This window comes from Harpia harpyja, chromosome W, assembly GCF_026419915.1.
Source record: "Harpia harpyja isolate bHarHar1 chromosome W, bHarHar1 primary haplotype, whole genome shotgun sequence".
NCBI classification, from domain to species: domain Eukaryota; kingdom Metazoa; phylum Chordata; class Aves; order Accipitriformes; family Accipitridae; genus Harpia; species Harpia harpyja.
Window position 1 is genome coordinate 11,383,374 of NC_068968.1, and position 25,729 is coordinate 11,409,102.

General features: G+C 45.3%; 1 protein-coding gene across 1 annotated transcript in view; it reads left to right on the plus strand.

The window, feature by feature from the left end:
* Positions 1-475: 475 nt before the first annotated feature.
* The window catches only part of LOC128136095 (alpha/beta hydrolase domain-containing protein 17B-like), a 30,180-nt gene continuing 4,926 nt past the window's right edge, over positions 476-25,729 (plus strand). Inside the window, exons 1-2 of the mRNA XM_052775206.1 lie at positions 476-942; position 1,359. Coding sequence (XP_052631166.1) covers positions 476-942; position 1,359 — 468 coding nt within the window. The remainder of the gene's footprint in view (positions 943-1,358; positions 1,360-25,729) is intronic.

Sequence of the window (25,729 nt, forward strand, 5' to 3'; positions counted from 1 at the left end):
TTGTTTGTTTTGTTTTTTGCTGCAGAGCTCTTCATTGCCTTATTACCCTGCAAATGCTATAACATATTCTAATTGTTCTTTGACATGTATATTTGTCAAGGAGGTGAACGCTTCTGTTATTGCCTTAAGGGGAGGGACTTTATTTCCTCAAAAGAAACTCCAAAACTCATGCTTGTTATTGTTCTGGGTAAAATTTTTTTGTTTTGGTTTGTGGTGTGGTTTGGGTTTTTAGCTTTAACATCTGGCAGGGCTGTAGTTATCACTGTTTTTATAGCATGCTTATTTTAAAGCAGTTAATATCAAATAAACTATTATATAGAAATTTGCTTATATGTTTAAATACATTTTGTTAAATGTTTTCATGGAAATTGCTTATTTACTGGAGAGATGAAGTTTGTATTTTTCATGAGGGTTTTTAATATCAGATTTTAACTAGAAACTGATACCATTCTCTCTTCCTATTTCAGACTAGAAGATGAATAATCTTTCCTTTAGTGAACTGTGTTGCCTGTTCTGTTGTCCACCATGCCCAGGGAAAATTGCTTCCAAACTGGCATTCTTACCTCCTGATCCTACGTACACACTGATTTGTGATGAGAGTGGTAGTTGCTGGACTCTACATCTCTCAGAGCGAGCAGACTGGCAGTATTCTTCTAGAGAAAAAGATGCCATCGAGTGTTTCATGACTAGAACAAGCAAAGGTAACAGGATTGCCTGTATGTTTGTGCGTTGCTCGCTTAATGCCAAATATACTTTGCTCTTCTCACATGGAAATGCTGTTGACCTAGGTCAGATGAGCAGCTTTTATATAGGACTGGGTTCACGGATTAATTGCAACATATTCTCTCATGATTATTCTGGATATGGTGCAAGTTCTGGGAAGCCAACAGAGAAGAATCTGTATGCTGACATTGATGCTGCTTGGGTGGCTCTTAGAATAAGGTAAGACATCTGTGGCTGTTCTTATTTTTGTGGTAGGTTGACCCTGGCCAGCAGCTAAGCACCCACCAGTGCGAGCTGCTTGCTCGCTCCCATTCCCCAGCAGGATGGGGGAGAGAATTGGAAGAGCAAAAGTGAAGAAAAACTCATGGGTTGAGATAAAAGTTTAATAAGTGAAGGGAGGGGGAACGCAAGTGATGCAAAGGCAATCACCACCTCCCACAGGCAGACTGATGCCCAGCCAGTCTCCAAGCAACAGCTACCTCGGAAAGGCTAATCTCCAGTTTTATTGCTGAGTGTGATGTCATATGCCATTGACTGATCTTTTGGTCAATTTGGGTCAGCTGTTCTGGGTTTGTCCCCTCTCAACCTCTTGCTCACCCCCCCAATCTATTCACTGGGGGGGAGGGCAGCAGCAGAGTGAGAAACTGAGAAGGCCTTGACATTGCACAAGCACTGTTCAGCTATAGCCAAAACATTGGTGTGTTATCAGCACCAAATAAATATAGCGTTGAACACAGACTTCTTAAATTTGAGAGCATTTTTTTCACCATGGCTTATTCCATTTAAAAACAAAATTGTTCTACAAATGCCCAAACTATGAAAAGATTATTTTTGAAAATACTATGTGACCATAACAATAGATGTTCACAAAATTACCATCATATTGCATATTTAGCAATAGAAAAGCTGTGGAAAAACTGAATTTTAATATTGTACAGCTTATTATGGTTGGATCATCACAACTTGAGTATGCTGTTTATTAATATCAGGGATGTGACTTAACGTAGGGGTATGTGTAGAGATTGTGCAAATCTTGGGGCCTGGTTGTCACAGTGAATTTTGGACTTGTTCCATGTAATTTTAACCATTTCTCTGTTACTTTGGAGGGGTCTATCCCTTTTCTGGGTTTTAAGTGCACACATTGTCTTGAATTTTTATTACATTATAACAAGGGCTTGATACTTCCTTTTTAAAGCAGCATATATTTTAATCATATATTAAACCTCATGCAACCAGAGGGGGCAGGTATTCAACCTCAGATATTATTCTAAAACACTTGTTCTGTGTAGTTAGGCTAGTTTTGGCATTTCTCTTGATGATAGTAGAAAGTCGGGATATAACTAGACATCTGTTCTGTAAACAAAGAGCTACAACAGGTGCATTGGTGACTGTGGTCTGTAGTTGACAGGTTATCTGGAAGATAGCTACCTGATGAAAGACCCAGTAACATTGGCCACAAACAATGTTATGTTTTTGGTCAATGTGGAAAACAATCAATTGTTTATACGTATCAGCAAAACAGAAGCAAAGTAGATGATGAAGCTTAATTGCTTGTTTATATCAGTTTACAGGCTCTGTTACATGAACTAATTAGTAATTATCATATCCCCCCACAAATAACGTCTGATTGAAAACATTAAAGGAAATGTGATTGCAAGTTGAATTCTCTCCTCTCTATTTCAACAACCCATACTATATCTTCCCCAATCAAATAAGATTATTGATCAGAATAATATCTCATCTGAATATGCTCTTAATACATTCCATTGGAATATACCCTTTTCTGAAGAGCCTTTGGGGGAGACGGATTCTAAATACGTGCTCCGTATATTTGCTTTTCCCTTTCCAATTCAGGAATGATTTCACCTCAAGCACATCTGTTGCCTGCATTTGTTTTTGTGTCAAAAACATCTTTAGAAATATGTAATAGGGTGTATAAAGCTTGGATTGTTCTGCCCAGTTTGTGGATTTTGCAAACACAAACTTAAGGTTTTTTTCATTAATTAAAAAGTGTTTGGTACTACTAGTTTCCCCTGTGCTACTTTCAGCAACTTTCCAACTGGTAGACCTGGTCTTGTCTTTGTATCTGAATATTGAATGGAGAGGGGACAAATCTAGCACATGACTTTAGGTATACTGGCTCCTATAGTTTGGTTACCAGTCCATGGTATTCTCTTGAGCCCTGAAACACAGTGCTCAGCTGTGTTTAAATACTTGATTAATATGTGGACCAAAATACAGCCTTTGAGCATTTGCTGCGATATTGATTCCTTTTTCTAGCATAGCCTGTTTTGTCAGTATTACAATGATTACATAATCAACATTTATGATGTCAGTGTTCTACAAAAACAAATCTGTGGATTGTTTGCTGGATGGACATAAATATAGCTGTAACTCCTTTGAAATTCATGTTAATGGGATGAGAGAAGAGGAGGGCTCCTAGGCTTTCAAATCATGTCTCCCAGGTTATGTGATGGGACAAAGAAAGGGACAGAGAAATTATTACTGTGGGAGGTTGATCACAGCCATCCACAGCTCTCTACATTCCCTTTTGTGAGAAATGGGATCATAGGACCAAGCATTAAAAGGTGTTTCTGGGCAATTGAAATACTGATGTGGATTTCATTTTACAGTCAACACAGCTGCTTGTGGTGGAGATGTGTTACTGTTTTATGTGGTATTTTGGAAGGACAATCCTGATGGCCTTTTGTAAATTGGCACAACTTTCCAGTGGGGACTGAAGACCTGAGATGAAATAGTCTGTGAACTAATATTCAGGGGGATGGTGAGGTTAGTACAACACTGTTTTCTTAAAAGTGGCTATAGTAACAGTATGTGAATATTGTCATTCATGTAGATGTATATAGAAAGCTAATTTGGTGGCCAAATGCTTCCTGAACATATACAGGCAAAACATTAATATCTCTTCTTTTCACAGCCTTGAGTGCAAAGGGCATGTGAGTATAAATATCCCCCCCCCATGTGATTCTTGCAAGTTAAATTGTAGCCCTTGTGCTGGAGGCTGCTTTAATTTGTGAGGCAGCAGATCAGAAAAGGAAAAAAAACAGATGCAGCTTCTGAATTATCCCCATATTTTACCTGCTTCAAGTATTTTAATAGGAAGCAGTACTTAGCTATGTGGATGCTGACTCTGGAAGATGACAAGATAATTCATTGTCGTCATGTTTGGGAAAGGTGCACAGTGTTCCCATATTCATGGATGTGGGACTATATAAAAGCTGCAAGTGAGGACATTCTTTTTGACTGTCACAGCTATGAAATGCTGAAATGCCAGTAGTCGTTCTGGGACATACCTGTCTTCTGCTGCCCTAGTCTGTGAAGGCCTTTGATATCCTAGCAAGGAAGATGATGTTTAATCAGCCCCAGGCAAATGCAGGGTGAGGGGTGCTCAAACAGATACCTGAAAGCTTGCCAGAGTTGCCTTATGACCTAGATCTAACTTTAGGAAGCCAAACAACCTTGTCACTGTTGCTTACTGTGGACCCTGCCTGGATCCTGGGCCCTCTTACTTGCTTCACAGGTCTCCTATTTGCCAGATAGTCCAGCTTGATGCTTGCTAGCCAACAGATGCATGAATTCATGCACTTGCAGATCCCCTTGAATACCAGCATGGACCCTCTGCCTGTCTGATATCCCTACCTGGACCCGGGGCTTACTACTTGCAGGCTAGTCCAGCTTGAAGTTCTCTAGTGAATTGCAGATGGGCACCAGCTTGAGGGAAGATGCAATCACTTCCCCCCTGCCCAGGTACATGGGCTTGTGACCTAAAGCTCTGCTCCAGTTGCTGATGCTGAGCCCTATACTTGCTTCATTCACCCTGTTCCCTCCCAGTAGCAGCTGGTTCTCAGGACACATGCCATTCCCACCCCAGTGGCTGGTGGCCAAGACTCTTACTCATTCCAGTGGCTGGCACTAAGACTTCTACTTGCTCCAGTTGCTGACACTGCAGGCCCAGGGATACTTACACCCCTGGTCTGACACAAGTTCCTGACCCCATATCTGCTCACACTGGTCTCACCAGTAGCTGACACTTAGTCCTTGCAGTTAAGAAAAGTTTTAAGAAGATAGGACAGACTGCAGTGATCAGATGCAGGGCTCAGTCAGACAAGCATACTGACCAGCCCCATTTTACACCCAACTGGCCTCTTTTATACCCTTTTCTGTCCGTTCCTCCCAGATTCCCTTCCCCTGCACGTTCTCTCATCAGTTGGCATAGTTCCACTGCCCCCCCTCAAATATTCCAATGAGGAGATTGAAGTAGATGGATGCCTGTAATCTTGAGAGCAGACAGCAGACGACCCTTTATTGTTAAAACACACACATACTTATAGTCACATATTCTGCAAAGTCACTGTACACGCGCACAAGCATAAAATATGATTGGTTATATCAACGCTGTACACGCGCATAAACATAAGATATAATTGGTTATACTAACACTGTACACGCGCATAAACATAGGACACAATTGGTTATATTAACTAAAACACGCGAAACTTGTCTCAGTCTAATTGGTTAAGATAAACTGCCGAATTGCGGTTCTTTGTGCCAAGTTCCCTTTATCTTGGAAAGTGCACCTGTGTTCTTCTAATTGGCATCTTTCTTTTTTTGTTGTCTTGTTTATTCTGTTCAAGGTCTTCTAAAGGCATCTGGAATGCTAAATATGTGTCCACAATTCCCCCTTTTTTGTTTTTCGACAAGTAACAACATGCTGTATTGCCCTTTGCAAAAACCTATGAACACAGCTAATTAAACACGGCAAAAGCAACATTATACCTAATAAAATACATAAGAATAAAAGACTGTTCAGGTAATGCCAATGACACACAAAAAGAGGTTTGATTAATAGCTTTAGTCAGTGTCACCCAAACATTCTTACTGTCCCACGGTGTTAAATGATGTGGATCAATCACTGGTGCCACTGTCATACTGCTTACTACAGTGTCGTGGTTTCAGCCCAGCCGGTAACAAAGGACCACGCAGCCGCTCGCTCACTCCTCCCGCCCCCCTCCGGTGGGATAGGGAGGAGACGGAGGAGAGAAACGAAAAGAAAAAAAAACCTGGAACCTCGAGGGTTGAGATAAGGGCAGTTTACTGGGACAACACAAAAAAAAAGTTACAACAACAACGGTACTAATGAAAGAATATACAAAAAGAGTAATGCACAGTGCAACTGCTCACCACCCGGAACCCGACGCTCCGCCACCGAAAATCGAGAGAGCCCTCCCCCCGGCCCGCTCCCCATTTATATACTGAGCATGATGTCACATGGTATGGAATAGCTCCTTGGCTAGTTCAGGTCGGCTGCCCCGGCTATGCCCCCCCACCTCCCAGGTTCCTGTAAAAATTAACTCTATCCCAGCTGAACCCAGGACATTATCCACCCCTTATTCTATACCATCTACATCATGCCCAGATCTTACATTTTCCAATCAACTACTATGACTTTCCTTGTCTTATATATATATATGTATATATGGATATGGACACCGCCCCCACCCAAATAGTATTCCCTTAGTCGATGGGCTATCCCTCCAATTTGTCCATCAATTTTATTTAGTCCATGACTTTGGGGCTCCATCTGTTGTAATAGTTCTTCAGGATAAGAGAGATGGTGTGAGGTGTTAGGTTGTTGTATGCTGCCTCTGGAACTTGTGGCCGGTACATTTGGTGCAACCCACACCCTTGGCCTGCAGGTCGAAGAGGCTGATCTTGAGGAAATTGCTGGGCGCCAGTTCAAGTTCTATCACTGTTGCACTTGGCTCGGTTTCAAAGTCCATCCTTCAGTCATTTGGGTAATTCTTACAGTAATACCCTTGATATGGCATATAGACACTATAGATATAATGACACACATTGGCAGGTTATTTAGCAGTTAAATATCATACAGCCTAATTCACTGGCTATTCTCTCCCAAAATCAAATCTCCCTGAGGTACACATCGAACTTCCCCATCCTTCTGCATCACCCACCAGGTGTACCCAGGTCCCTGAGCAAAAAACAACCCCTTGGATGGGTTTGTCTCTGCTTGAGGGGGGACTAACCCAGACTGTCTTTCCTAACATACTCCTCATGCGCACTACAGGGACTTTATCCCCTTCTACAGTATGTGGAAGTCTTGGTTGGGCGGGGCCAGCCCGACTGGCAGATCCTCTAGTATTAACTAACCAGGTGGCTTTTGTTAAATGTGTATCCCAATGTTTGAAAGTTCCACCCCCCATTGCTCTCAATGTAGTTTTCAGCAGTCCATTGTATCGTTCGATTTTTCCGGAGGCTGGTACGTGATAAGGGATGTGATATACCCACTCAATGCCATGCTCTTTGGCCCAGGCGTCTATGAGGTTGTTTCGGAAGTGAGTCCCGTTGTCCGACTCTATTCTTTCTGGGGTGCCGTGTTGCCATAAAACTTTCTCTTCAAGGCCCAGGATAGTGTTCTGGCCAGTGGTGTGGGACACAGGATATGTTTCCAGCCATCCAGTGGTTGCTTCCACCATTGTAAGCACATGGCACTTGCCTTGGCGGGTTCGTGGGAGTGTGATATAGTCAATCTGCCAGGCCTCCCACTGTTTATATTTCAGCCATCGCCCTCCATGCGACAGGGGTTTTAGCCGCTTGGCTTGCTTAATTGCAGCACATGTTTCACATTCATGGATAACCTGTGCAATAGTGTCCATGGTCAAGTCCACCCCTCGATCACGAGCCCATCTATATGTTGCATCTCTTCCCTGATGGCCTGAGGTATCATGGGCCCACTGAGCCATAAATAGCTCACCCCTATGTTGCCAGTCCAGGTCCACCTGAGACACTTCAATCTTGGCAGCCTGATCTGCCTGCTGGTTGTTTTGATGTTCTTCAGTGGCCCGACTCTTGGGTACATGAGCATCTACGTGACATACTTTTACCACCAGCTTCTCTATCCGAACAGCAATATCTTGCCACAGTGCAGCCGCCCAGATGGGTTTACCTCTGCGCTGCCAGTTGCTCTTCTTCCATTGCTGTAGCCACCCCCATAGGGCATTTGCCACCATCCATGAGTCAGTATAGAGATACAGCACTGGCCACTTCTCTCTTTCAGCAATGTCTAACGCTAGCTGGATGGCTTTCACTTCTGCAAACTGACTCGATTCACCTTCTCCTTCAGCAGTTTCTGCGACTAGTCGTGTAGGACTCCATACAGCAGCCTTCCACCTCCGATGCTTTCCCACAATGCGACAGGACCCATCAGTGAACAGGGCATATTGCCTCTCATTGTCTGGCAGTTTATTATACAGTGGGGCCTCTTCAGCACGTGTCACCTCCTCCTCTGGCGACATTCCAAAATCTTTGCCTTCTGGCCAGTCCGTGATCACTTCCACAATTCCTGGGCGACTGGGGTTTCCTATGCGAGCTCGTTGTGTGATCAGTGCGGCCCACTTACTCCACGTGGCATCAGTTGCATGATGTGTAGAGGAGACTTTCCCTTTGAACATCCAGCCCAGCACTGGCAGTTGGGGTGCTAAGAGGAGCTGTGCTTCAGTACCAACCACTTCTGAGGCGGCTCGAACTCCTTCATATGCTGCCAATATCTCTTTTTCAGTTGGAGTATAGCGAGCCTCGGATCCTCTGTATCCCCGACTCCAAAACCCCAGGGGTTGGCCTCGGGTCTCCCCAGGTGCTTTCTGCCAGAGGCTCCAGGTAGGGCCATTCTCCCCAGCTGCAGTATAGAGCACATTTTTAACATCTTGTCCTGCCCAGACTGGCCCAAGAGCTACTGCATGAACAATCTCCCGCTTAATTTGTTCAAAGGCTTGTCGTTGCTCAGGCCCCCATTTAAAATCGTTCTTCTTCCGGGTAACTTGGTAGAGAGGGCTTACAATCAGACTGTAATTTGGAATATGCATTCTCCAAAAGCCCACAACACCTAAGAAAGCCTGTGTTTCCTTTTTATTAGTCGGTGGGGACATAGCTGCTATTTTGTTGATCACATCCATAGGGATGTGACGACGTCCATCTTGCCATTTTACTCCTAAGAACTGGATCTCCTGTGCAGGTCCCTTGACCTTACTTTCTTTTATGGCAAAACCAGCCTTCAAAAGGATTTGGATTATTTTCTTCCCTTTCTCAAAAACTTCTTCTGCCGTGTTGCCCCATACAATGATGTCATCAATGTATTGCAGGTGTTCTGGAGCTTCACCTTTTTCCAGTGCAGCCTGGATCAGTCCATGGCAAATAGTGGGGCTGTGTTTCCACCCCTGGGGCAGTCGATTCCAGGTGTACTGGACGCCCCTCCAAGTGAAAGCAAACTGTGGCCTGCACTCCGCTGCCAAAGGAATGGAGAAAAATGCATTAGCAATGTCAATTGTGGCATACCACTTGGCTGCCTTTGATTCCAGTTCATATTGAAGCTCTAACATATCTGGCACAGCAGCGCTCAGCGGTGGCGTGACTTCATTGAGCCCACGATAATCTACTGTTAGTCTCCATTCCCCATTAGATTTCCGCACGGGCCATATGGGACTATTAAAAGGTGAGTGAGTCTTGCTGATCACTCCTTGGCTCTCCAATTGGCAAATCAGCTTATGGATGGGAATCAGGGAGTCTCGGTTGGTGCGATATTGCCGCCGGTGCACCGTTGTGGTAGCAGTTGGCACGTGTTGTTCTTCAACCTTCATCAACCCCACAACCGAAGGGTCTTGAGAGAGACCAGGCAGGGTAGACAGCTGTTCAATCTCCTCCGTCTCCAAGGCAGCTATACCAAAGGCCCAACGGTACCCTTTTGGGTCCTTAAAATACCCCCTCCTGAGATAATCTATACCAAGGATGCACGGGGCCTCTGGGCCAGTTGCAATGGGGTGTTTATGCCACTCATTCCCGGTTAGACTCATTTCAGCTTCCAACACGGTTAGCTCTTGGGATCCCCCTGTCACACCAGAGATACAGATGGGTTCTGCCCCTTTATAACTTGATGGCATTAGGGTGCATTGTGCACCAGTGTCTACTAGACCCTTATATTCCTGTGGGTCTGATGTGCCAGGCCATCGAATCCACACTGTCCAGTAGACTCGGTTGTCCCTCTCCTCCACCTGGCTGGAGGCAGGGCCCCTCTAATCCTGGTTAGAATGTCCGTTACTCACTTTTCGCACACGTGAATCAGAAGTCCCTTCAAGAGGATCAGAAATGGCATCAGCCCATCTACTGCGTCTGGGGGACTGCTCACGGGAAACTGGAGCAGCAGCTTTCCAAGAAGAATCCTCTTTTCTGGTTGCTTTTTCTCGCAACTCCTGTACCCGTGCATCCAGGACTGAGGTAGGTTTTCCATCCCACTTCCTCATGTCCTCTCCATGGTCACACAGGTAAAACCACAGGTTAGCCCGTCGTGTGTACTTTCTCTCTTCTCTCTCTTGGGCAGAGGAGTGCTTACTCCCAATAGCTGCGATGCGGGCCTGTACAGGTGGGGAGGAGGACATATCCACTTTGAATTGCTGGAACTCCCAGGACAATTCCTCTACAGCCGAGACACAGGCCCGTAGGGAGGAAGAGAGACTTCCTTCGTATTGCCGGAGTTGGACAGCCAATTCATCCACCGTTTGTCCATTGCCTTCTTTCCAGGACATTACTGCCAATGAGTTGGCATAGGTTGGTGGTGCACTTCGTAGAAACTTCCGCCACATGGGTTGTGTGCATTGGACTTCATCTGGATCTGTGGGTGACTGCGCATTTTCTGGATCATTATAAATCACCTCCAGCACGGCTAATTCCCTCAGGTACTGGATACCTCTCTCCATGGTGGTCCACTTGCCTTGGTGACATGTAACTTCATCCTTGAAGGGGTATCTTTCCTTTACACCTAACAGAAGTCGCCTCCAGAGGCTGAGGACTTGTGTTTTTCTCCCAATCGCCTTGTTGATGCCCCCTTCCCTAGACAGAGATCCCAACTGCTTGGCTTCCTTACCCTCTAATTCCACACTACTAGCCCCATTATCCCAGCATCGGAGCAGCCAGATAACAATGTGCTCACCTGGGTGGTGGCTAAAATCTTTTCGCATGTCACGCAACTCACTCAGGGATAGAGATCAGGTAATTATTTCAGGTTCTGCCTCTTCCTCCTGTTCTCGCGATGACCCTGGTTCATCTTCATCTCTCACTAAGCGAACTGATTTCTTTGTGTGTTTCTTCTTCTGTACAGGGGCGACTGATACTGGCACAGGTTGGTTCTCTGGTTTAGCTGCAGTATCCGTCACCGGGGTTGGGGTAGCCACACTGCCTGTTGCCGGGGATAGGGGTAGCCACACTGCCTGTTGCCGGGGTTGAGGTAGCCACGGTGCCTGTTGTCGGGGTTTGGGTAGCCACGGTGCCAGTTGTCGGGGTTGGGGTAGCCACGGTGCCTGTTGCCCTGTTTTCCATCTTTTCCCCCTTTTCCCCCTGAGGGTGCTGCCTAATATCAAGCAGTGTTTGGTAGATACTGGCCAGGGCCCAGCACAGTGCAGTGACTTGTACGTCTTTGGAATAGCCACAGCATTTTTCTTTCAAATATTCTACCACTTCATGAGGGTTCTGTAGTTGTTCGGGAGTGAACTTCCAAGCCACTGGAGGTGAGAAGTTCTCTAGATACCTGCCCATATCCTCCCACATGCCGTGCCACCCATGAATATCCAGCTTTGGGGCAGATCTCTGGGTGGTACTCTTAAAGAGCCTTTTTGTAGCCCTAAACAAGACCTGAAACATATTCAGGAGGCATAGCACTAACAGCACACTGGCTTGCACATCCCAAGGATATTCAAAATTCTCAAAAGCTGTTGTAATTAGTCAGAAGGAGAGAAGGGAGGCGAACGGATGGGGGGAAGTATCCCCCCCTAACTTCCCCATGGATTGAGTGTAATTACCAATAAAATCCGATAGAAGGTGCCCGAGGTATGGAAATGATATCACTGCCTCATACAGATACCAGCTTAACCTCATGACCAGTGATGTAATCATTTCACAAGTCGACATTGCCCAGTACAGCAAAATGATAATCCCAATCACTCTCCCAGAGGTGAGAAACGTGACTACAGGCAATACATACAGCACATAAGAACTTACAAAACGCCACCATGTAAACAAATGAATCAACATTGTGACTAACATCTATTTATCTAATATAAGAAATGCATATAACAAATTTGTTTCAAGACGCTCTGGCCAGATCTGTCGTTATCTCAACCCTTCGTGCCCCACGTTGGGCGCCAAAAAGGACTGTCGTGGTTTCAGCCCAGCCGGTAACAAAGGACCACGCAGCCGCTCGCTCACTCCTCCCGCCCCCCTCCGGTGGGATAGGGAGGAGACGGAGGAGAGAAAAAAAAAAAAACCTGGAACCTCGAGGGTTGAGATAAGGGCAGTTTACTGGGACAACACAAAAAAAAAGTTACAACAACAACAACGGTACTAATGAAAGAATATACAAAAAGAGTGATGTACAGTGCAACTGCTCACCACCCGGAACCCGACGCTCCGCCACCGAAAGTCGAGAGCCCTCCCCCCGGCCCGCTCCCGATTTATATACTGAGCATGATGTCACATGGTATGGAATAGCTCCTTGGCTAGTTCAGGTCGGCTGCCCCGGCTATACCCCCCCCACCTCCCAGGTTCCTGTAAAAATTAACTCTATCCCAGCTGAACCCAGGACATACAGTCATCGTGTTCCATATCAATCTCAGCATAAGGTTTCGTACATTTAGTTGGAATCCACTTCGGCCCATTTTCTGTAATGACACAAGCATAACCTCGGCCCCACGTTATTATCAATGCTTCTTTGGCATCAGCATTATCTATTTGCTTTTTAATAGCATCTCGCAGATGATCAATAAAGGACATACAAGGTTCCGTATTACCCTGCCTTATACTTGTAAATGATTGTTCTGGCTTTCCAGCTTCAGGCAAGGTTACCATTGCCTTCAGAGCTAAAAGGAAGCTGATTCTTGTAATACTTCCACGGGTAGCCTCACTTGCCTATTAACATCTGCAAAGTCACTAGTCCCCATCATTTGTGTAGAAGTGATCATATACCTCGGATCTCCTTCTGGGTGGTCCAAATTTCTTAGTGCCGCTAAATCACATAATTGTGCCCATTTCACCTTCCATAATAGACGCTGAGTCGGGGTTAAAATCATTGTAGCCAATTGTGTACAGTCAAAGCCCGTTAAAATTTGACTAGAAAATATATTCTCCAATAACGCCTGACTAAACAGAGCAGACAGTCCATTAGCCATTACTGTTTTCCATACTTCTTTTATTAAATCTCAATTGAAAGGTTGCCACACGTTTGGAGCATTCTTCCTGATTGTAACTGGAAAAGCCACAGGATTTAGACCTTTGGTTAACATTTTATCATTTATGTCCTTCCATCGCTTTTTTATAGCTTCTCCTGGGGATGTATCTGTCTCATAGGGAGGTGTAGAGGGGATAGGTCTCTGCTTGAGAGGCAGGTTACTTAAAGGTTGATCGTTGCCTCCATTAATGACATCTCTCTTGGTGTTTAATTCCTCATCACTGTCCGAATTATTTACCACCTCACCACACACACTTCTCTTTTTTTCCGGGGTATCTTCAATTGAAATTTTTACAGCAGCAGCCACCTCCTTTTCTGTCTTATGATATAGAGAACGAACTGCTTATTGCTTAATGATTGTCTCTCTGTAACTTTACATACCAAGGACTGGTGTTTGTCAAGGATTAAGCCTGCCAGAGACTGGTACTTGGGAGTGATGAGCAAGAAGGAACCATGAGTGATCACAAAACTTAATTAAATGTTTGATGAATTTACGATCTTGTTAAGAAGGCACAAGTAGAGGCCTTGCCTGAATAGATAGGGCCGGAAAAGATAACAACTCCTGCCTTTGTTCTCGTCCTTGTAGATAATTTAGCTTAAACTAGCCAAATGGTTCTATACTACTAATGAAAACTTAGATAATAAGAACACTAACAAGCACTGATGTATCAAAACACGTAAAGGACCATACTGCGCAGAATCACCTGAGGAGGGTCAAATAGCGGACAAGTGAGGAAGACTATGGAAGACCACCAGAGGACTCCTGAAGACCACCAGAGACCTTCAATGCGCCTGCGTAAAGGACATTTACATATGCTAATAGTTTCCCGGAAAACTAATGAATATGTATAACATTTCTCGGAAATCTAGTGAATATGTATGTAGAACGTGTACTTAACCTGCACAATTAAACCCGACGGTGTGCACGATAGGTGGAACGATCCCCCGTGCATCCAGCGCTGCCAATAAAGAATACCTACTTAATAGTTAATCAAACTATTGAGTTAGTTTCTTTGAATCACTTAAGGGCTTTCAACGTTTCCAGCACCAATCTCCACGTAGCAGAGATTTTCTGAGCTTTCACGTCGCCACGCGATACAAAGTCCCAAATTACTTTTCCCATTTCTTCCCAATTTTTAACTTCAAAGACTTCTACATTCGAAGTGGGGGCACCATGGTCCTTAAGCCACTTCAGCATCATACGTAAAGTATTTGAATCATACTTAATCCCTCTCACCGAGAGGATATGCGAAAGCATTCGTACAATTGCCCCTTCTTCCACAGACATCTGGGCACCCATTTTAATCCTCTTAGCCGCTCACCTTACTTCCAAACGAGCAGGGTGATTGATCTCCCGGGAGAAGGTTGTCTGCTCAGTCCAGCTGGCTAGACGATCGTTCAGCTAGAGTCTTCTCCGGACGCACTTCCAGCAATTCCAGCGTTTTCTCGGCCCGCAATCACGTCGGGGTCACCATTTGAGGAGATTGAAGTAGACGGATGCCTGTAATCTTGAGAGCAGACAGCAGACGACCCTTTATTGTTAAAACACACACATACTTATAGTCACATATTCTGCAAAGTCACTGTACACGCGCACAAGCATAAAATATGATTGGTTATATCAACGCTGTACACGCGCATAAACATAAGATATAATTGGTTATACTAACACTGTACACGCGCATAAACATAGGACACAATTGGTTATATTAACTAAAACACGCGAAACTTGTCTCAGTCTAATTGGTTAAGATAAACTGCCGAATTGCGGTTCTTTGTGCCAAGTTCCCTTTATCTTGGAAAGTGCACCTGTGTTCTTCTAATTGGCATCTTTCTTTTTTTGTCGTCTTGTTTATTCTGTTCAAGGTCTTCTAAAGGCATCTGGAATGCTCTTGCGACCGTTAGCTAAATATGTGTCCACATTCCAAATCCTCTTGTTTCCCACTTATCAGTTACAAAATCCAAATGTCCTTCTCCAAAGCTGTGCCTGGAGTTTAATGGCCCATTAATTAGTAACTGGAGACTTTTGGTCTTTGGCATTGTCTCCATTATCCCTTGTCTGCCAGCTTTGTGTCTTTGTGTTCTTGTTTATGCCTTCCCACTTTACTTATTTTACCCTTTTGCACTGAAAAGGTCCTTGATTAGATAGCCTCAATGAAGCAGAGGCTCTCACCTTCCACATACCCTTACAAGGAAAAGCAGTCTAAATTTATCATGAAGAGAAATCTTGCCAATAAACCAAATGTACCAGTAACTTTGTAAAGTTTAGAAAAGGCCAAACTAGCGTGAGAGGCTGAGATGCAGTTTGTTGATTAGTACATGCATGGACTATGAGCTTTTTTTTTTTTTTTTTTCTTCCCCTGCCAGAAGCTGAAAAAATCAGGCAGGAACATTCAGGGTTGCCTCCATTACAAGAAACCATCTATATCTAATCAATGTATATAGGCTCATAGAAGAGGATACTAGTTTTATCAGTGGCACTGTGTTAGCTTGGGTGCTGATACTAGGGAGTGGTCTGATGGTACAGTTAAAATGGTATATTGGCTTGCTACTTCCTTCACCCTACCAGTGGCATGTCCTTTCTTGTCTGATCCTGAAGATGGCCAGGACAAAGGAACAGAAAACTAGTTGCTACCCTGTTTCCCAAAGAGATTAGTTCAGTTCACTAAGGTAGTTGGTAAGCCCCAGTGAAGGGGAACAGGTGGTGGAAGATGCAAATAGGAAAGTGGTTTTGTTCTCCTTGACAATATATTGGCTTAACAGGAACATTAACCTGCATCTTTAGTGTGCTGATAGGTCAGAAGTTTGTGAGCTCTCAGATGCTCTATGTAGATGCTGGCAGACTTGTGTCAATAGAGGTACATTTAGTTCTACATAAATACTGTTCTTAAAGTTCAATGTGTTTTTGATGAAGGTAGTCCTAGGTGCATAAACATAAAGAATGAATTAGGTGTTGAAAGGAATTGAAATCTCAGTTGCTGTGAGAAGGAAAAATGTTGTGCGTATCCTTTACACTGCAGAAAATATCTGCCTAAATTTTATGCCAGATTCAGTCTAGGGTAACTTGTCCCTGGCATTGCTTTCTTTGAGAACGTACATCTGTGCACAACTACTTTCAGATTTTTTTGTTCTAAGGTCTGTTCAGGTGAGCACAGCTTTAAAAACAAACAAAACAAAACCAACAACAAAACACCCCCAAAAATGAAGGTCTGTCTATCCTGCAACAAGATACCTAACATTACTTGAGTGGATAGTAGTGTTTGCATTTGCATTGTTATGATCGACGTAATGAGTTTTCAAAGATATCAACAGGTTTTGCAGCATATCTTTTGGGCTCTTGTTATCTGAACTTCAACTTAGAATATAGCCCCTTAACTGTCACTGTTTCTTTCTTCAGGATGCCTTGTAATTCTAAGGCCCTGTTTAAGTAACCAATACTGATGTCACTTTTTTCTGTTGTGTAGTGGGTTGACCTTGGCTGGTTGCCAGGTGCTCACTAAGCTGTTCTATCGCTCCTTCTCCATCAACAGGACAGAGTAGAAAAAACAGAACAAAAAGCTTGTGGGTTAAGATAAGGACAGGGAGATCACTCACCGATTACCATCATGGGCAAAACAGATTCGACTTGGGGAAATTAAATTCATTGCTAATTAAACAGAGTAGGATAATGAGAAATAAGAACAAACCTAAAAACACCTTCCTCCCACTTCTCCCTTCTTCCTGGGCTCAACTTTACTTCCAAAACTAACTCCTCCCCCCAAGTGATGCAGGAGGATGGGGGAATGGGGGTTGGGGTCAGTTCATAATGCTTCATGTCTGCTGCTCCATCTTCCTCATGCTCTTCCCCTGCTCCAGTATGGGGTCCCTCCCACAGGAGACAGTCCTCCACGAACTTCTCCAACGTGGGTCCTTCCCATGGGCTGCAGTTCTTTACGAACTGCTCCAGCATGGGTCCTTTCCACAGGGTGCAGTCCTTCAGGAATGGATGGTTCCAGTGAGAGGGTACCCTATGGGGCCACAGGTTCTGTCAGAAAACCTGCTCCAGTGTGGGCTCTCCACAGGCTGAAGCTTCCTTAAGGGCACATCCACCTGCTCCGGCGTGGGGTCCTCCACGGGCTGCAAGTGGATATCTGCTCCACTGTGGACCTCCATAGGCTGCAAGGGGACAGCCTGCCTCACCATGGTCTTCACCATGGGCTGCAGGGGAATCTCTGCTCCAGCACCTAGAGCACCTCCTCCCCCTCCTTCTTCACTGACCTTGGTGTCTGCAGAGTTGTTTCTCTCATGTATTCTCACTCTCTCCCATCTGCTGTTGCACAGCATTTTTCCCCCTTTCTTAAATATGTTATCCCAGAGGCGCTACCACTGCCTCAACAATGATATACATTCATCACACGATCTTCACAAACTTCACTTGTATCAACAAAAAGAATTCCCCATGCTAAAATCCAAATAATATCATCACAATACTGACAATGGTGGACAATTTATGCACACTCTACCCCTTGTCCCTTCACCACAATTCTGATGACAACAATTCCTCACAATTATTTTGCTCTCTAGCAATGTTCAGTCCGTGTTTTGTCTGCCACCTCTCCCAATTACTTTTCTTGTATTGAATTCTTTATGCCCCTTGTTGGGTGCCAGGAAGGACTGGCTGCCAGGTGCCCACCAAGCTGCTCTCTCACTCCACCTCCTCAGCAGGACAGGAGGGAGAAAATAAGATGAAAAACTCGTGGGTTGAGATAAAGGCAGTTTAATGAAGAAAAGCAAAGGCTGCATGAGGAAGCAAAGGAAAACAAAAAGATTTATTCTCTACTTCCCATCAGCAGATGATGTCCAGCCACTTCCTGGAAAGAAGGGCCTCAGTACATGTATTGGTTGCTTCGGAAGACAAATGCCTTAATAACGAATGCCCCCTCCTCCTCCTTTCTCTTAGCTTTTATTGCTGAGCATGACACTATATGGTATGGAATACCCCCTTAGTCACTTTGGGTCAGCTGTCCTGGCTGCCTCACCTCCCAACCTCTTGCCTGCCCCCAGCCTACTGGCCTTTGGGGTGGGGGGGTTGGAGGAACAGCCTTGATGCTGTGCAAACTGTATTGGGTTTGCATGGCAAAGTTTTGGTAGCGGGTGGGTTCTGTGAGAAGCTGCTAGAAGCTTCCCCTATGTTCAGTAGAACCTATGCCAGCTGGCTCCAAGACAGACCCACCGCTGGCCAAAGCTGAGCTGATCGGTGGTGAGGCAGGCTGTCCCCCTGCAGCCTATGGAGGTCCACAGTGGAGCAGATATCCACCTGCAGCCTGTGGAGGACCCCATGTCAGAGCAGGTGGATGTGCCCCAAGGAGGCTGTGACCCTGTGGGAAGCCTGCTCTGGAGCAGGCTCCTGGCAGGACCTGTGGACCCATGGAGAAAGGAGCCCATGCTGGAGCAGGTTTTCTGGCAGGACCTGTGGCCCCATATGGCCCCCACGCTAGAGCAGTCCATTCCCAAAGGACTGCACCCTATGGAAGGGACCCATGCTGGAGAAGTTTGTGGAGGATTGTCTCTTGTGGGAGGGACCCCACTCTGGAGCAGGGGAAGAGTGTGAGGAGGAAGGAGCGGTAGAGACAATGTGTAATGTACTGACCACAACCCCCTTTCCCCATCCTCCTGTGCCACTCAGCAGGAGGAGGTAGAGAAGTTGGGAGTGAAGTTGAGCCTGGGAAGAAGGGAGGGGTGGGGGGAAGGTGTTTTAAAATTTTGTTTTATTTCTCATTACCCTACTCTGATTTGACTGGTAATAGATTAAATTAATTTCCCCAAGTCAAGTCTGTTTTTCCTGTGACAGTAATTGATGAGTGATCTCTCCCTGTCCTTATCTCGACCCATGAGCTTTTTGCTATATTTTTTTCCTCCTGTCCAACTGAGGAGGGGGTGTGATAGAGTGGCTTTGGTGGGCACCTGGAGTCCAGCCAGGGTCAACCCACCACAGTGAGCACTGCTTAGCAGTAGCCAAATCATTGGTGTGTTACTGACACCATTCTAGCTACAAATACAAAGCACAGGGGTATGAGGGCTTCTATGGGGAAAGTTAATTCCATCCCGGCCAGACCCAATATATTTTGATTTGATGCTTCTTCATTCTTTGCCAGCAAGTTGGCTGACTTGGTAAGAAGGGCTTTAAACTAGGAACTGGGGGGGGGGGGGCAGAGAGTTACCAGCAGCCCTGTGTGGGAGTGATGGACAGGATTGACAAGTAAAGAGCTGGAGTTGATGAAATGAAAGGGAATACATAATCAACAAAACAGGGCTTAAGTGGGATCACCTCCAGTATTTGCATGTAAGCAAGGAAGTGTCTACAAGGCACCATTATGGGAAACACACCACCCCCACCCCCTCAGACACATTCTGGGAAATCGACATGCGTGGTGCCTCTCTCAAGTGCTGCTATGCTAATGCATGCAGCATGGGGAATAAACACAAGGAATTGGAGCTCTGTGTGCAGTTACCAAGACTACAGTCTTGCTGAGATCACAAAGACATGGTAGGATGGCTTGCATGACTGGAGTGCTGCAATGGAAGGATACAGGCTCTTTAGGAAAGATGAGCTGGGAAGATGAGGAGGTGGAGTTGCCCTTTATGTGAGAGAACAGCTGGAATGTATGGAGCTCTGTCTAGGGATGAATGATAAGCAGCTTGAGAGCTTATGGGTAAGGAATAAAGAGCAGACCCATATAGATGACATTGTATTTGGTGTCTGCTATAGGCTGTCTGATCAGGAAGAACAAGTGGATCCATCCTTTTACAGACAGCTAGGAGCAGCCTCACCTTCACAGGCCCTGGTCCTCACGGGGGACTTCAACCACCTTGATATCTGCTGGAGGGACAACACAGCAGGGCATAAGCAATCCAGGAGGTTCCTGGAGTTCATTGATGACAACTTCCTGACTCAAGTGATAGAGGAGTGTTGTGGATTAACCCTGGTATCCAGCTAAGCACCACACAGCTACTTGCTCACTCCCCCATAAGTGTGGACTTATCCACGTACCACAGCCCCTTAGGGGTGTACCTGCTCTAGTGTGGACTTATTCATGGGCCACAGTCTCTTCAGGGGTATACCTGCTGCAGCCTAGACTTATCCACAGCCACAGATGCCTTGAGGTGTATCTGCTCCCGCATGAACTTATCCAGAGATCATAATCTCTTTGACTCGAGTTCATACTGGGGTTCCAGCCTGTCCAGTACAGCAGCACAGAAAAAGCAGCGATGCCCTGGCAATCTGCCAGCCCAGGCACATTGCCATTGCTGTTATCAAAATGTTCCCAGGCACAGTAGAGTAAGATGATAAGCAGTACAGCAGCAAAAAACAGCCACTAACAAGCACTAGACTCTAATATACAATAAGGCAAGGAAGCCCCATGGCAAGTACATGAGCCTGCCAATTAATACCTAAACAATTATAACAGCTATAAATTCAGTCTAGCACACTCCAATAAAATCTGTTGTTATCTCAAATCCTTTGAGACCCATGCTGGACACCAAAACGACTGTTGTGGTTTAACCCTGGTAGGCAGCGAAGTACCACACAGCTGCTTGCTCACTTCCCCCACAGTGGGATGGGGGAGAGAATCAGAATAGTAACAGTGTGAAGTCATGGGTTGAGATAAAGACAGTTTAATAGGTAAAGCAAAAGCTGTGTGCTTAATCAAAACAAAATAAGGAATTCATTCACTACTTCCCATTGGCAGGCAGATGTTTAGCCATTTCCAGGAAAGTAGGGCTTCATCACATGTAACGGTTACTTGGGAAGACAGATGCCATAACTCCAAGCATCCTTCCTTCCTCCTTCTTTTCCCTGGCATTTATTGCTGAGCATGATCTCATATGGTCTGGAATATCCCTTTGGTCAGTTGGGGTCAGCTGTCCCATCTGTGTCCCCTCCCAACTTCTTGGGCACCCCCAGCCTACTTGCTGGTGGGGTGGGGTGAGAAGCAGAAAAGGCCTTGACTCTGTGTAAGCACTAAAGCATCCTTGTATTATCAACAATGTTTTCATTGCAAATCCAAAACATAGCACCATACAAGCTACTGTGAAGAAAATTAACTCTATCCCAGCCAAAACCAGCACAAAGAACCAACAAGGACAGGTGCTTTGCTGGACCTCGTACACCTCCTCACCAACAAGAAGGGGTTTGTTGAGGATGTGAAGGTTGAAGGCAGCCTTGGCTGCAGTGACCATGAGATGATGGAGTTCAGGATTCTGAGGGGAGGGAGCAGGTCAAAAAGCAAGCTCACAATGCTAAGATTCAGGTGAGCAGACTTTGGCCTCTTCAGGGATTTGCTTGGAAGAGTCCCATGGAATAAAGCCCTGGAGGGAAGAGGGGTCCAAGAAAGCTGGTTAATATTCAAGGATCACCTCCAAGCTCAAGAGCTGTCCATCCCAATGAGCAGAAAGTCAAGCAAAAATGTCAAGAGGCCTGCATGGATGAGCAAGGAGCTCCTGGCAAAACTCAAACACAGAAAGGAAGAATACAAAGGGTGGAAGCAGGGGCAGGTAATGTGGGAGGAATACAGAGACACTGCCCGAGCCTGCAGAGAAGCAGTTAGGAAAGCCAAAGACCACATGGAGTTGAATCTGTCCAGGGATGTCAAAGGCAACAAGAAGGGCTTCTATAAGTACATTGGTGACAAAAGGAAGACTAGGGAACATGTGGGCCTGCTGCTGAATGAGGCAGGAGACCTGGTTACACAGGACATGGAAAAAACTGAGGTACCTGTTGTGGTTTAACCCCAGCTGGCGACTAAGCACCATGCAGCCACTCGCTCGCTCCCCCTCGGAGGGATGGGGGAGAGAATCGGAAGGGTAAAAGGAAGAAAACTCGTGGGTTGAGATAAGAACAGTTTAATAATTGAAATAAAAGAACATAAAATAATAATAATAATAATAAATTGTAATGAAAAGGAAAATAACAAAAAGAGAGAGAAATGAAACCCAAGAAAAACAAGTGATGCAAATGAAAAACAATTGCTCAGCACCATCCAACTGATGCCCAGCCTGTTCCCGAGCAGTGGCCCCTCAGCCAGCTTTCCCCCTAGCTTATATGCTGAGCATGACATCATATGGTATGGAATATCCCTTTGGCTAGTTTGGGTCAGCTGTCCTGGCTGTGTCCCCTCCCAGTTTCTTGTGCACCCCCAGCCTCTTCACTGGCAGGGCAGCGTGAGAAGCTGAAAAGTCCTTGACTTAGTGTAAGAACTGCTCAGCAACAACTAAAACATCAGTGTGTTATCAACATTATTCTCATCCTAAATCCCAAACACAGCACTATACCAGCTCCTAGGAAGAAAATTAACTCTATCCCAGTTGAAACCAGGACAATATCCACCCCTTATTCTATACCATCTATGTCATGCCCAGGTCCCACACTTTCCAATATATCCCAGTTAATCACTACCACCTTTCCTGTCTTTTGATATATACACACAGATATCATTCCCTTAGTCTATGGGCCATGCCTCTAAAATGTCTGTTGAGTTAATTTAGTCCATGATTTTGGGCTCCATCTGTCATAACAGTCCTTCAGGGCAGGTGTTGTGGTTTAACCCCAGCCAGCAACTAAGCACCACGCAGCCGCTTGCTCACTCCCTCCCCACCCAGTGGGATGAGGGAGAGAATCAGGAAAAAAAGTAAAACTAGTGGGTTGAGATAAAGACAGTTTAATAGGATAGAAAGGAAGATAATAATAACAATAATAATATGATGTCATGGTTTAACCCCAGCCAGCAACTAAGCACCATGCAGCCGCTCACTCACTTCCCTGCCCACCCAGTGGGATGGGGGAGAAAATCGGGAAAAGAAGTAAAACTCGTGGGTTGAGATAAGAACGGTTTAATAGAACAGAAAAGAAGAAACTAATAATGATAATGATAACACTAATAAAATGACAACAGCAATAATAAAAGGATTGGAATGTACAAATGATGCACAGTGCAATTGCTCACCACCCGCCGATCGACACCCAGCTAGTCCCTGAGTGGCGATCCCCTGCCCTCACTCCCCCCAGTTTATAAACTAGATGTGACATCACATGGTATGGAATACCCTGTTGGCCACTTTGGGTCAGCTGCCCTGGCTGTGTCCTGTGCCAACTTCTTGTGCCCCTCCAGCTTTCTCGCTGGCTGGGCATGAGAAGCTGAAAAATCCTTGACTTTAGACTAAACACTACTTAGCAACAACTGAAAACATCAGTGTTATCAACATTCTTCTCATACTGAACTCAAAACATAGCACTGCACCAGCTACTAGGAAGACAATTAACTCTATCCCAGCTGAAACCAGGACATATGACAATAATAATAACAATAAAATAATTGGAATATACAAAACAAGTGATGCACAATGAAATTGCTCACCACTCACTGACTGTGGAATGATTGCTGGAGGTGACTTATCGATATGACACACACCCCCCTTCAAAGGAAGGTTCTGTCAACCTACTGCCCTACTTCTGATTTATATCACACGTATCCAGTTCTGGGGTACTGACTTGCAACACCATGTCCTTTGGGTGAACTTTGCTCATTATAATACCAAAACACACCTCCATCCCAAAAGTTACCCACCTCCAAGGTGTGACCACCCCCCAGTGAGCATGCACTCTGAATTTTTTCTAGCATATACCTTTAAAAGCAAAGCGAGAGAACTTTATACCAATCAAAGTAAAGGTATGTATGACTAGAGTCACTCAAGCTCCTCCTAAAAGGAAAAATAGTATAAAAAGACCCCAAAAGAGGAAGACTATTAGGGAAGATACCATCATAGACAAGTCGGGAGGACATCGCTGACTTCTGGGACCAGTCGACGGGCTGAACCTCTCTTCCCCCCCATAGGGACGCCTATTGGTTGAGATTTGAACCCTCGGCTGTACTGAGTGCTTCCCCGGGAAACTTAGAAATCTCTCTACATAGAGTCGCTTTCTTTTTTGATTTTGCGCACTGTATTCAATATTTGCACGTGCTTTGCAGACAGTGTATTTATCACCGGCAATCCAAAAGAACCTGTACTGTTGCTTTAATAAACTGTGCTGCTCATTAATCTAGTCATGATAGTTTGTTAACGCAACCAAACTCCCTAAGTCTGGTAATTCTCATGCGTTGAACGCGGCTAAGCCGAGAGTGCAGTACACTATTAAGTGCATCCGTCATCGTGATAGTTCAGCATATTGAACACAACCCGACTTATAGCGCTGAATTGGACATTACTCAGAAACTAAACCTAGCCGCCCCCAGCCCCTCTGACATCTGAGGATAAGATAGAATGCAAGGGGGTTTATTTTCTGCCAAACCTCTTTACCCTTTAACGCAACACTGACCGATACCCAGTTAGTCCCCGAGCAGTGATCTGCCCCCCTGGGCCAACTCTCCCCAGTTTATATACTAGGTATGACATCACATGGTATGGAATATTCCTTTGGCCACTTTGGGTCAGGTGTCCTGGCTGTGTCCCCTCCCAACTTCTTGTGCCCCTCCAGCCTTCTTGCTGGCTGGGCATGAGAAGCTGAAAAATCCTTGACTTAGTCTAGCAACAACTGAAAACATCAGTGTGTTATCAACATTCTTCTCATACTGAACCCAAAACATAACACTATACCAGCTACTAGAAAGAAAATTAACTCTATCCCAGCCAAAACCAGGACACAGGGCCAGCTCGATTGGCAGATCCCCTAGTGTTGACTAACCAGGTGGCTTTTGCTAAATGTCTGTCCCAATGTTTGAATGTCCCAGCACCCATTGCTCTCAGTGTAGTCTTTAACAGTCCATTGTATTGTTCAGTTTTCCCAGAGGCTGGTGCATGTTCGGGGATGCGATATATACCCACTCAATGCCATGCTCTTTGGCCCAGATGTCTAAGAGGTTGTTTTGGAAATGAGTCCCATTGTCTGACTCATTTCTTTCTAGGGTGCTGTGTCGCCATAAGACTTGCTTTTCAAGGCCCAGGATAGTGTTCCGGGTGGTGGCATGGGGCAAAGGATATGTTTCCAGTGGTTGCTTCCACCATTGTAAGCACATGGTGCTTGCCTTGGCAAATTTGTGGGAGTGTGATATAGTCAGTCTGCCAGGCCTCCCCATATTTATATTTCAGCCATCACCCTCCATACCACAGGGGCTTTAACTGCTTGGCTTGCTTAATTGCAGCACGTTTCACATTCATGGATAACTTGTGCAATAGTATCCATGGTCACGTCCACCCCTCGATCGCGAGCCCATCTATATGTTGCATCTCTTCCCTGATGGCCTGAGGTGTCATGGGCCTACCGAGCTATAAAGCTGAATACTAGGAAGAAAAGTAACTCTATCCCAGCCGAAGCCAGGACAGTACCAAATACCTTCTTAGCCTCAGTCTTTACAAGCCAGACTGGCCTTCAGGAATCTCAGGCCCTGGAGACCAGTGGGAAAGGTTGGAGCAAGGAAGATGTACCCTTGGTGGAAGAGGACCTGATTAGGGAATACTTAAGCAAATTGTACATATATAAGTGCATGAGCCCTGATGGGATGCATGCATGAGTGATGAGGGAACTGGAAGATGTCATTGCGAGGCCGCTCTCAATAAAGTTTGAATGATCATGGTGATTTGGAGAGGTGCCTGAGGATTGGAGGAAAGGCAGTGTCACCCCCATCTTCAATAAGGGCAAGAAGGAGGACCAAGGGAATTACAGGA